Source organism: Pleuronectes platessa, chromosome 14, assembly GCF_947347685.1.
Source record: "Pleuronectes platessa chromosome 14, fPlePla1.1, whole genome shotgun sequence".
Taxonomy (NCBI): domain Eukaryota; kingdom Metazoa; phylum Chordata; class Actinopteri; order Pleuronectiformes; family Pleuronectidae; genus Pleuronectes; species Pleuronectes platessa.
The window spans coordinates 14,642,533-14,655,839 of NC_070639.1; the positions used below are offsets into that span (position 1 = coordinate 14,642,533).

Genomic DNA, 13,307 nt, shown 5'->3' on the forward strand with positions numbered 1-13,307 from the left:
CTAACAATGTTTCTATACCTTTTTCTACTGACCATGATGAACCTCAATTACTCAGAGTCGGGTTTAAATTTATTGTTATTTGACTTTTTTAGGGGGCTGGGTTAAAGTGTTACGGGTCCCTGGTGGTCATTTGCAGTATTTTACAGTGTTTTCATACATTTATTCTGCTTATTTGACTATTTTCAGTCAAAGAATATTCACAACTACAATGGCACACTGAAGAGTGCTGACGTCTCCCAGGGCCCAACAGTCCCCTTGAAAAAAATAAATTTGAAAATATCTTGAAATGTTAAATAGGATGGAAAAAAATCCTGTATCCATCTCTTGATGCTGATCCACACCAAAATTGATTGGTGTATTCATTTGACAATGACCCGCCCCTCAACAAAAGTTCTTGGAAATCGGTTGAGGACTTTTTCCGTAATCCTGGTCACAAACAAATAAACACATGCTGACAAACCGTAACCTCCGCGGTGGAGGAAAGATTGGCCCAGTTTCACTATTTCATGCAGAATTTCAACTTGACCAATCCCCGGTATATAGACACATAATATAAATGATAATCAGTTCAGGTTAAAGGTCCAGACGACCACAGACTTAAACACCTTGCGTGACACTGATCAGTTTAACACTAAATATGCAAACACACAACCTGCATTGCATGATATTGAATATAAAGTCTACATTGTCCCTATGTGTGTTAGTCTGACATTGCATTTTCTCATTAACCACGTCTGTGTCCTCTGTGAATATTAAGGAGTCTAGACTTGAATATGTTACATGTGTTTAACCGAGGAGCACATTGACTTTTTTTAACCATTTTCCCTGAATATGTGAAATTTTTCTTTCTCAGTGAAACATCCTAGATTTCACGACTGTTCCCTTTGTAGCAGATTTGTAGCTTTGTACTCGGATAACAGTAAATGTTATGTCTGACTCTTTTGATGTTGAAAACGTTATTACACAGATGTACTTTGATATTGCAAGTTTCAGGTGCATGAATATGGGAAATGTAAATTCTGTGCATTGGTTATGTCTGTCTCTAATTCATTGTGTCATCAAAGTGGAAAACTGTGAAGTTGTTATGTCTTTTTTTTATCTTCATGTCTCTTTCTTAAATATGTCAAAGCAATAATCATTTGCTCAAAAACCACACTCGCTGCTCTCCTCAGTTAAATCACGGAATTAGAACACTGCTTGAGGGCAGATATTGATCATTGGTCGTTTTAATGTCACAACAATCATGAATGCTGGAGTGTCATCCAACCAAAAAGCCGTAAAGCCCTGCATGCTACTTCATCTGTCCGTCCCTGCTGACACCACAGGGATTGTCCTTGTCTGGTGATGCTGAATAATTGATGATGTGGTGACCCGCTGTGCCAGCTTTAGTCCAGCATTTACAGCATATCCTCTGCTTCCTGTCCACAGGCTTCCCATGAGACGCTGGATGCAATATGTTCACAGCCAGTCCCCATTCATGCACCTGTCTGTTGTGTGTGTGTGTGTGTGTGTGTGTGTGTGTGTGTGTGTGTGTGTGTGTGTGTGTGTGTGTGTGTGTGTGTGTGTGTGTGTGTGTGTGTGTGTGTGTGTGTGTGTGTGTGTGTGTGTGTATTTACACTTCTACTGTTCCAGGGACTCCACATTGAAAATGCTGACCTTTATATCTACAGTGGTTTGGGTCAAAATGGGTTCGAATGTAAAACGTGACATTTAGTTCAATTCACATTTTAAACTGCAGGTATCAGTTTTTTCCATAAATATTCTGCATATTGAGCACAAGAAGAAGCGACATTCCTACTAGCCATGTGGCTGAGCCTGCTGTCTCGAAAATTAGAATGACACTCATTAGAGCGCAACCCCCCCCCACACCAAGGCCCAACACTCCCCTAATTTAACCACATTTAAATTCACCAGAGCCAGATTGTTATTTGGATCTGCACCAAATTGCACACAGTCATAAATATCAGTCCCATAAACATGTCTGTTTTTTTGTCTGAGAATTCAAGGGAAGTGTCGAAAAAGGCCTGGGCTTGCAATGTGAAAGAAAGTGATTTGGATTCCTCACCAGCATTGAGTGGGTTCTTTGTTGAGTCATGCACCACCCCTCCATAACATTTAACAGAAATTGGTTGAGTGTCTTTTTGTGTAATCCTGCTAATAAACATAAATGACAGATGACCACATAACCTCCTTTACGGAGGTCATAAGAGGCATAAATGCAAAAAAGCAGTGGACACTACATATGTGTAAGGGGCGGGGAGGGATATGGAATATTTCCAGTCTCTGCACTCAGTACCACTTGTGATTAGATAACTACAGCTCTGACAATCCTCCTGTAACAATGATGATCTTCCATCTCTCTGACTCAACTCCACTTTAAATCAACCATATAAAAGTAGGAATACATATAAATGGTCTTTATGACAAATGTGTGGCCTGTGTCAATGTAAAGCGGGTAGAGTATGTTCCTCTGATGGGCATTTTATCCTTTAATTTTTAACGTGAGAAAATAAGATTTGTCAAGGTCCCTGAACGGATGATTTTACACTCTGCAAGTATAGCGTTGCAGGATGGAGAACCTTTTCCGTCAGATGACTACTGATCAGCACAGAGTGAAGAGGCACAAGGGAATTCAAAGTGCTTCACAGAGACAAGCAGCCACACCGGCGTACTGCAAGTACTGATCTACTGCACTGGGTCAGTCACTACAGAGCAGCAGCTACTGACCTACATACATAGGGAGGGGAGTGACGACTGTTATGTAAATTCCTGTGCCATCTATTCAGGGAAACTGTGCCAACTTATTTGCCCAATCTCTCTGCATCTCTCACAACATGCTGGTAACCACAGTGACCATGGCATTCGTACAAAGTGTAACTTGTGACCAACAGTGTCCAATGGGCATCAGGCTATTTACAAATGTGCACTGTTGAATGTTAATTTGTGTCTATGAACAGAATTCAGCCTCTGCTGGTTTTTCATGTTCTGTTCTTTTAAATAAAGGTAGTGTTTTTGAAACATTTCGTTATTGTTAAAAACAATACTGTACAGTACAAGCTTAGTGGTGTGCTTCTCTAAACTAATATTATTATCAAACCAGATGCCAAGATCCTCACAGTAATAATAAATATTATTATTATTTGTGTTATTATTTCCCCCTCACATGGATTTATTATGAGACCATGTTTTCCCTGTACATGTTGTGTCTTGATAATACCACATGGTCTCGCTGTTCTAAAATGACACCGCTACATTGCTGCTTCTCCCGAAGTCAAAGTTCACTGAATGCGGAAGCTGCATCCAGTCTCTCATCCATGGATTTACTGGGCTGAAGTAAGTCAACCTATTCTGATATTTCTAAAATCAATACACTTAATTTGTCGCTGTAGAACGTGTTGAGAGGAAATAGTCGTGTGGTTAATATTCGGTTTACAGAGCCATTGGATTGGATTGGACGAGTAACCGACAGTTCGAGAGTCCCGTTATACACATAAACAGACATTGGGGTTCAGACGCGTCGGGACCGAAGCTGACGCTGTTTCTCCCTGTGTTCGTGTTCACGAGCTCTGAAGTGTTTTCCAGTCTGACCATCACGAGAAGAGACATGGAGTCACGTTCTCCTCTGTGTCACCTCTGATGTGAAGCTGAGTCAGAGACCTGTCAGAACCTGCGCTGTGCTAACGCGTTGTTAGATCATGAGCTCAGAGGTGATCAGAGAATGAAGTTCATGTATTAATGATCTTGAAATGAAAACTGTTTGGGATCCAATAAAGAACAGTGAAGTCCACACAGTTTTGTTTAATGCAAGAAATAACAGACTGACCCTACATCTGCCCCGCTGTTCACTTTAAAACATCGATCCACTTCACCTGTTGTCATGGTTTTACTATGTTAAATTATTACAATGTCAATGTTAATTGTATCGATGTTAAATGCAATTCAGGGAATGAAATGTACAACAATCAGTTTATTTCAGACATAAATTGGATTTAAATGATAGGTAAGTGACTGAAAATATGAAATAGATTCTGCTGATATATCAGAGAAAACAGATACTATGGATAATTTTAAACGTTGTTATAACCATTGATTTTATTTTTCAATCTGGTTAGATGCTAAACTGCATTTCCTTGTATACGTACTTGTACTGTGCAATGACAATAAATTTGAATCTAATCTTATCTATTTTTGTTTTTGTTGGGTCTCTATTAAGACTCAACAAATTTAAGCTATGGTTCACATTTGTTACTTGTCTTACATTAAGCACTAGCCCCTCAAAGTCCAATACGGTTTATATATACAGTCTATGTTTGAAACACTAGGTGGCGTTATAAGCCATGTTCAACAAATAAATACTTGTAGATTTCTTTTAATAAACATTCTTGTTTTTCATCAAAGATCATTCTTTACCTCGTCCATTTATTTATTTATGATTTCATTGTGTGTCTGTTTATCTTGTGCTCACATGTAAGTAAAGCTAAAAAAAATAGACGAATACGTAAAGTCTACAACTGAAAAAAAACGCTGCAGTGTCATGTGACTTTGCGGTGGTCACGTGACCGGGCCGGTTTAATAAACACGGAAGTAGCTGGCTGCCGCGTAGAGGAGACGCGTCGGACCTCGTTGGTCTTTGTTCAACATTTTAAAGGGTCGTGGTCTCCACAGTGGACCTCCATCTTCGCCATGTCTGTAAGTGAATGTGTGGTTCTGTGTCTGCGCCGCGAATTGAACTGGATGTGTAGGCGGCTAACGGTGATGGCGTCCAGGGCCCGAAGGAGCGTGTTTCAGTAATGGTTTCCAACAGCCATGTTTTTTAATTTTATTGTTTTTACCGTCACGTAGAAGAAGTCGGACGTCGTTAAAAAGCTCAAACTTTAAACTTACACCGCGAAAATGATCTGGACATATCCCCGACGATAGATTTGATTTTTAGCTAAAAACACACGGGAGATGGACAGTTTGTGAAAATCGTGGAAGCTAGTTGATGTTTTTACTGATCTGCCACCTTTTGGTTTCGCATCGTATTACGTATTGTTTAACCTTTTTTATTTATATTTTTGTGCATCACAAAACCATTTCGAGAAGCCCTGGTGTCTGACATGTGCCCCATACACACATACACTTCGTTGCCTTACTATGAATAATAAGAATACAGTTAACAGGTTACTTAGAGAAGTTCATGCATTGTTTTGTGTAAGGTGATTCATTTGGATAATCTCGTATTGAAAGTGTGCAGAGGGAATCTTCTATTATAACTATGTGCGTGGCATGAGTGTTTGAAAAGCGGGCTGTAGGTCTATATTGGGATGTTCAGCTGTCAAATTCACAATGCAAACGGATTTACAGCTGAAAAACCAAAGTCGATAATGGTGGACGAATAGTGGTTGTTGCTGGTCGCGGTCACAAACGGTGGCAATTTGTGCTGCACTGTGTTATCTATGGGATTTGATATCCTGTGTTGTGGATGCATTTTCCTGTGTTCAGGCCTGTACTTGAGGCTGACCTCAGATCTCTCAGGACATATGTTAACACCAGTCTAAACACTGTCCCTGTTTTTAATATATTGGAATGGAAAAGCACTAAAATGTTACTATGTGCTAACAGTTCTGATTGTCTCCAAACTTCCTGCAGGTTCCCCACCCATCTGCAACTATGACGACCATCGTCCATGATACTACAGAGGCGTTGTGCCTCTCTACTGAATACAACCTGTACCTCAAGCCCATTGCCAAAATTACCGTCAGTGTGGCACTGCCCCAGCTCAAGCTTCCAGGCAAGAGCATCTCCAACTGGGAGGTAATGGAGAGGGTGAAGGCGATGGTGGCTCCGGAGCAGTTCTCAGCCCTCCGAATTTCCAAGAGCACCATGGACTTCATCCGCTTTGAGGGAGAGGTGGAGAACAAGACGGTGGTCAAGAGCCTGTTGAGCCGTCTGGATGTGAAGTGCATCAAACTCAGTGGATTTACTGATGTGCTGAAGGTAAGTCACAGTTAACTTTCACACATGCACAATGCAGCGGGAGGTTCACAACAGCGACATATCCTCTGCATTATTCAGGGGAGAGGTGGTACAGCCGACACCGGTGTCAGCTCTTATCACCATCATACTTTTTTTCATTTTTGCGTGTTAGAAACACCTCCCAGTATAAAACAATACAATCAAACAGTGCCACAAACTAAAGCCTCTAAATGCACTGTTATTTTATTCAAGCCATGGTTTATTACAGGGTTGATGAATTCACTGAATTGGATTTAACTAGGTTTCCCTTGAAATCTGGCAGCTGAATTTACAGCTGTGCTTCCCCCCCCTCCTTTCCTCAGGTTCGCGCAGTAGAGAATAAGGTGGACTTCCCCACACGTCACGACTGGGATTCATTTTTCCGCGACGCCAAGGACATGAATGAGACGATGCCGGGAGAGAGACCTGACACCATCCACCTGGAGGGGCTTCCTTGCCGCTGGTTCAACAAGAAGGACAGTCAGTTTCCCGACCGGCCCTCTGAAGAGGTCCTCATTTCTGTCTTTGAGACTTTTGGCAAGGTGGTACATTGTTTACTGTTTTTTGCTTTTTACAACTCACGTTATCTTATTTGTCTGTTGGAACTAAGTTAATGTCGGAGGCAGTTAGACTTTTCGAAATATTGTAAATCATCTCCAATGTATTTAGTTAGATTATGAACTTGATTCTTGTTGATTGTAGGTGCGACATGTTGACATCCCCATGCTGGACCCATACAGAGAGGAAATGCTGGACAAGAACTTCAATACATTCAGCTTCGGGGGTCACCTGAATTTCATGGCTTACGTTCAGTACCAGGAATATTCCGGCTTCACCAAGGCCATGGACACTCTGCGCGGCATGAAGCTGATGCTCAAAGGAGACGATGGGAAGGCGGTGGCTTGTAACATCAAGGTACTGCAACCCTATGTAGATTTATAGCTCTGCACTTTCCATTAGACATTTTCACGTCAGTTAATGAACTTGTGACAATAGCGGTGATACCGATTCCACTGGTCATTTAACAAGAAAAGGCTCAGTGACTTTAGAGCTCTTAATGAGTGAGTAATTTAACGTTAGATTCCACTGCGTGCAGCCTCATTTTCTGATGCATTTGAAGTTGCGTGAAGGGTTTAGTGCTTTAATTAACATCTTAAAGAAACAGCTACAACGTTTTTCACTGAATCAACATCAAATCCTCATCATCCTCGTCAGTAAACAGCCAGGCGCCGAGGCCAACACAGAGAGCTCCAGTCAAACAGGTCGACCATAAGAATAAGAAAATGAGCGATGTCTAAAATGACTCATATTATACCATGACATGTTCAACCAACAAAATGGAGACTTGTTAACTATATTTCTGAAAGATAACTTTAGAAGAACTAAAACGTAATCTCCACTGTGGCGACGAGGACAAATTGATTGTCCCTGACGTTCCACACTTATTAGATCATTCCTCATAATGTCATAAACCACTATCTGATCAGCTCATAAACTCACTAATGTGTTTCTCAATATGGCTTCCCTGGATTTTATCTAATTTCATACCTGCAGCTCCTCGCCCACATCCATGTAGGTAAATTGCAACTGCTGAAATTTTGCAATGAGCTTGCGTTGTTTAGAATTAAATAGCAGCCCTAAGACCTTTCAGTGGAATGAGAACTAAATCTGCATCGTGGTTACAAGCAACGTAATGAGAGTAGGGGACAGCATGGTCTCTTAATCCTCAGAGTAAAGCCTCACTGTGAGTCCCAATCAGGGTAGAAGTAGGATCTGTATCAAAGAAATGAGAGAGATAATAAGATGTTTTAAGTTCTGTTGTTAAGTACAGAATTAGAAGATCTTGCATATGACATAATCTAGACTAATCAGTGTTGTGCCAAGTCAGTTTTACCAAAAACATGGTGACAATCAGCAATCGTTAGATTATCAAACATGATACTACGGTCAACATTTCCTGCCATCTGTTCTTCACTGGAGGGAATGATCTGCCATGTCAGAGGTGCTGAAACCTTGAGGAGCCATTTCTAGGAAACATGAGGGAGTCGAATCTGACTTACTCAAAGTGTTTTAGTCTTCACTGTGACAAGACAGAGTTTTACTGGACAGAGTGAAATTAGCTACATCATGTTTACCACATCACAACAACAGATTTATTAAAAGTCAATAGACATTCAAACACGGATTGGTTTCTTCTCAAGAAAACTAAAATGATCTTGCACTTTGCAACTTGTTCATGGTAGAAATACTATGTGTCTTTTTGTTTCTTCTCCAGGTGACCTTCGACACCAGCAAGCACCTGAGTGAGTTAGCTCTGAAGAGGAGAAACCTGGAGAGGATGAAGCTGCAGGAGCTGGAGCGGCAGAGAGAGGAGCAGAAACGACGGGAGAAGGAGGAGGAGGAGCGTCGTAAGGAGGAGGAGAGGTATGATGGAGGACGGAAGAGAAACTCGGGAAAATGTAAAAAAAAGAGCAACAGAATATTCATGTAAATGTGTAAAACGATAATCTAAAATAGTTGGTGATCTAACATAATTCACCTTAGCTATTATATTATAAGTTATAGTATTTGTTTATAAGTGTTTAGGAACACAAATGGATTATTATAGCTGGATTTGAAATAACAATTCTGTGCTCCTGAGAAAAATAATGCAGGAGTAAGAGCAAAAAAGATTGCGCACTATACCAACAGATACTCACAAATGCCCAACTGACCTTTTTAGGAAACACAAGGAGCAGGAAGAAGAGGAGAAGGAGAAGAGGAAGGACGAGAGGCTGCGGAAGCGAGAGCAGAAGTTTCAGGAGAAGGAGCAGAAGCGGAACGTGAAGAAGATGAGGCGTCAGCAGGAGGAGGAGCAGAAGAAGCTGCAGATGAGGATTGCGATGGAGGAGAGGAGGCTCCTGCTGGCTCAGCGCAACCTGGAATCTATACGGCTTATTGCTGAGTTGCTGGCCAAGTCCAAGGTACGGCAGGCACACACACACAAAAACAACTCCAAATGGGTATACACATGTACCCCATCTAGTACAAGTAATACACTTCTGATTGTATGAGCAGTACTGTGATTTATTTATACAAAAATATTTTAACCAAATGTGAGAGAACTGTATATTAAGCTTAACCATTTTAAACTTTGCTAGACTCATTACTGTTCAGTACTAGAGAGTTCGCATTACAAAAGGAGCAATTTAAGAAAAGTTCTTGTTTGGTTTCCTCTGGCGAGTTAGATGAGAACATTGATATCACACAACCTCTTATGTCATCTTAAATCTGTAGTTTAACAAATTGTGTTACTTGGTGAGCTTTGTTAGTGCTGGTCGGTTGGTTTGATAACTTTGGACAGTACCTGGTTAGCTGTTTGACAGCAGAAGAACTTTGGGCAGCAAGTGAAAGAGTTCAAGTATCTCAGGGTCTTGTTCTCGAGTGAGGGGAAGATGGAGGGTCACTGTTAGATGTTGTTGTACCAGAACCATTGTTGTGAAGAGGGAGCCAAGCCACAATGCAAACACAAATATTGATGAAGTCCAATCTTCAGTGGACACAAAATGTAGTGTGACCAGTTTCACTCAGAGAATAATAAATAAAATAAAAAACCTTTTAATATTATTGTTTTTTTCTTATCTGTACCTACATTGTTTCCTCCTCCTCCTCCTCCTCCTCAGGCCCTGAAGCAGCAGCAGCAGGAGAAAGAGAGGGCTGAACGCGAGGAACAGGAAAGGCAGGAGCAGGCTCAGCAGAAGGAGGAATTAGCCCGACTTCAGAAGCTGGAAGCGTGCAGACGCAAGCAAGAGGAGGAGCTTCGCAGGGTGGAGGTGGAGAAGCAGCGAGCACTGGAGCTCCAGCGTAGAGAGAAGGAGCTAAGGGAGAAACTGCTTTGCAACATGTTGAAGAAGAGACCTCCAGGCACGCAGGACCAGGACGGCCCTGTACCGTCCGAGGAGGTCTCTGCTCCTGGCGGCACTGATGCGATGTTGGGGGCTCTGGAGCGGGTGAACGGAGGAAAGGCAGCTGAGGGCAAAGAGAAACGTGTGTCCAAATCAAATGAGCACGCCCATGTTTTAGGGAAAAACAGATCAATGCACGAGAAAAGAGGAGCGCAGGACAAGAAGAAGAAGAAGAGCAAGGAGGGAAAGAAGAAGAAGAAAGAGGAGTTGGGAAGGAGCAGGTACGGCAGGGAGCAAGCGAGGGACCAGGACCACTCCCACAGAGAGAGGAGTTCCCGCAGTAGGGAGAGGAGGAGCAGGCGCTCCCAAAGCAATAGCAGGAGGAGGAGGAGCTCCAGTCGTCACAGGAGGAGCTCCAGTCGCCAAAAAAGGAGCTACAGTCACAACGGCAGCAGGAAGCGTAGCCATAGCGGCAGGAGCACCAGCTCCAGTGGAGACAGGAGCAGGAGCAGTAGTGGGAGGAGTTACAGCAAGGGGAGGAGTCACAGACACCGTCACCGTAGAAACAGCCGAGCCGGTTCAAGGGGCAGCAACACAAGTAACAGTCGAAGATGCAGGAGACACAGCAACAGTAGAGACAGGAGCGATTCCAGACGACGCTAAACTCAGAGGCGTCGTCTGTGTCTTTGATATTTTAAGATATTTTTGGTCCGTAAGTTAAGCAATGTGGTTCTGCACCAGATAATGAAAGGACAAAATTCGATAAGTCAAACAGAATCATGTATGTACACCATATACAATGGGGCGCAGAAATGTTCGACAACTTGAAAGTATTTCGGGCCCCATTGTATGTGAAAGGCATGGAAGATGCAAGTCAGTCTACGTAGCTGCTTTTATTGTTTTAGTAATTTTTTTCTCCACATTTCATGTTGTTGCAGATAATTTAATTTGTTCAGATATTCATACTTTAAACGTCAGGCCAGTTAGTTGCTTCTGAAACACTTTTTATCTTCTTCACGTCCGAATAGCCATGATGCAGTTGTCCAAAAAGGAAAAAAGAAGGTGTCCAGGGCCCTCACAGGACAATTAAACCAATCATTTTATTTGGACCGAATGAAATGATTGGCTCGAGAACTTCTGCGTCACAAACCAACCTGCATGCCTGTGCCATGACCGCACTCTTCAGCCGGAGAGACGTACACCACTGAAGCAGAGAGTCACAGAAAAGTTTGCTTCTAGCATTTGACGGCAGTTGCATGTTCATATGTTTATGGGGCAGCGCTTCGATGAGCACGTCGATCGGGGGGGGGGATTTATCGGTTGCACTTGTCTTAGTCTTCTCTCACTAGTTTTTCCAGGATAAACCAACCTGAGGTTTAATGACAAGAAAAAACAGTTTTACTTTCTGGTTTTCATGAGAATGTTGCTCTTTGCAGCGTGTGAACGATTTTTGTGTTATTCACCAGTCATTTGTTGTGAAGTACACGAAAAACTCAACTCTGAAAATCTGCTCTGGATTTAGTGATCCTCCATACACACCAATTACCTTTTTATATCTCCAGTTTTGTGCATGTATAACTTAGCTAGAGATTTTCTTGAAGACAGAATGAAGCATCTGATCTGTTCCTCGTGGCTGCCACTGGTGTGGAAGACTTACCAGTTAACTGATGGACTCAAGTGAAAGGCAGCTTCTCATTTACAAGCGTGACGGTTCCAGAGGCTGAAAGACTCGAACCTCTGTGATTAACTGATGATATTGCGACGCGTTCAGCTGCTTTCGGCATCAGGAGTGGCGATGTTGATAAACACGCAACTACAACCCTGGACGTACTTTTTTGATAATCACGTAATTTCAATTAAAAAAGACTGATCTTCTCAGTTTTCTGAGTTTGTCAGTTTGTCTGAACTCCCTCCCTATTTACCATATTGTGCTCCATCTCCTATGGCCCTTTGACATTTTGAGTGACCATATTATATGTGGGTAAAGCTACATCCACACTCCTCGGTCCTAGATTTAAAACTTTGGGGCTGCGTCGTAGTCCGGATGCGCAAAAAAGGAGACAATGCTGTTTTTGCGTGAATGGTCACGTGTTCATATGGACAGGGAAGGTTACCGATGTGGAGCTTAGACGCTGGTGTGGACAGTGATCGTTTTAGTTTTAAAACCCTGTTTTTAAGAGGAAACATCATTATGCCTGTAGCCTTCATGTATCCTCTAAAAGGATGAATGTCCTTTATGAGGAGGGAATTTCAGACACGGCTTTTAATTTTGATCTTAATAAGTAACCTGACTCAGGAAGCAGTGCACTCCCTCTTTCCTTGGTCAAATATCTTTAATGCAAGTGCTGCCCATTACTTTTTCTTTTGTTTTTTTAAAGGTTCAGAACAAAGCTTTTTTTGATTTTCATTTTTTTAGGAAACCAGCCTCTGGGATTCAGGTCAAACCAGCTCAGTACAAATGAGATGTTGGGATGTAACTCCTGCTCTTATGCCCACATTCTAATACTGGATACGATTCTTTTGCTCTAGTCGCTGTACAGACTTTTCTTGAAACTGGATTTGAGGGCGGGAGAAGTCAGTCTCACTTTTGTCACATTACATTACGAGAAGTCCGTCTCCCTTTTGATGACATTTGTACTTTGACACAGTGACTTGTGATAGAAAATCCCATTTCTGATGTGTATATGCTCATGAGCCACTACCGAATGTCTTGCATACATGTGGTTATAATAAAAAATCCAACCTGACAACTTTTGAATGAAGATGTACTTTTCTTAAAAATGTGTGCATTTTGTCTCTGTCATAAGAAGCTTTGAAATATCAATTGTTAAAATATTCAGTTTCTGAAATCTCTTTTCTCTACTCAACATTTGAATAATTTGTCAAATACGCATGTGAGTTCTTATGCTTCCATGTCGGCGACTGTCGGGCCTTCATGGGTGCATTTATCCCTCCCCTTCTTGGGAAGTTGATAAAAAAAACCCGCCCATAACTGATTTAAATTTGGTGGTTGTTCTTCTGAACGTGATGTATTGGGAACAGCATTATATCTGGCACAAACATTTACTTCAGCAGCATCAGCATGACTGATAATAGTCAATTTCCTCCAGGATTTTCCAGTATGGCAGAAATGATGATGCGTGGTAATCCCGCCACCTGGCACTTTGTCACACATCAGAGGACTCATTTACATAATCGTTTCTTCTCTTTAGACTGAGATGGAATCACAGACAACAGGCTGAAGGAATCACTGCGTTAGCAAACATTCCTTTCCATTTACTTTGGTTGAAAATGCAGATTTGGCCTCAAAAGTGACTGGATTAGAATTTGGTCAAAGGTCAAGTTCACTATGACCCCACAAAACCCCTATTTGCCTCTTGAGTAACCTTTGAAATTTAGTACTAATGTTCTCCTGGACTCTTGGAT

The 13,307-nt window shown here is 41.9% G+C and overlaps 1 protein-coding gene across 2 annotated transcripts; it reads left to right on the forward strand.

Moving 5' to 3' along the window:
• The first annotated feature begins 3,237 nt into the window (after positions 1-3,237).
• Positions 3,238-12,631, forward strand: akap17a (A kinase (PRKA) anchor protein 17A). 2 transcript variants are annotated; one of them, XM_053440098.1, is made up of 7 exons: positions 3,238-3,333; positions 5,632-5,979; positions 6,321-6,539; positions 6,700-6,912; positions 8,273-8,421; positions 8,720-8,960; positions 9,660-12,631. In XM_053440098.1, exons 1-7 carry the CDS (start codon positions 3,286-3,288, stop codon positions 10,542-10,544), a joined length of 2,103 nt encoding a protein of 700 aa, XP_053296073.1. In that variant the 5' UTR covers positions 3,238-3,285; the 3' UTR covers positions 10,545-12,631. The 2 variants fall into 2 exon arrangements, with proteins under 2 accessions (XP_053296073.1, XP_053296074.1); XM_053440099.1 differs by lacking the exon at positions 3,238-3,333 and adding an exon at positions 4,559-4,689.
• Positions 12,632-13,307: the final 676 nt, after the last annotated feature.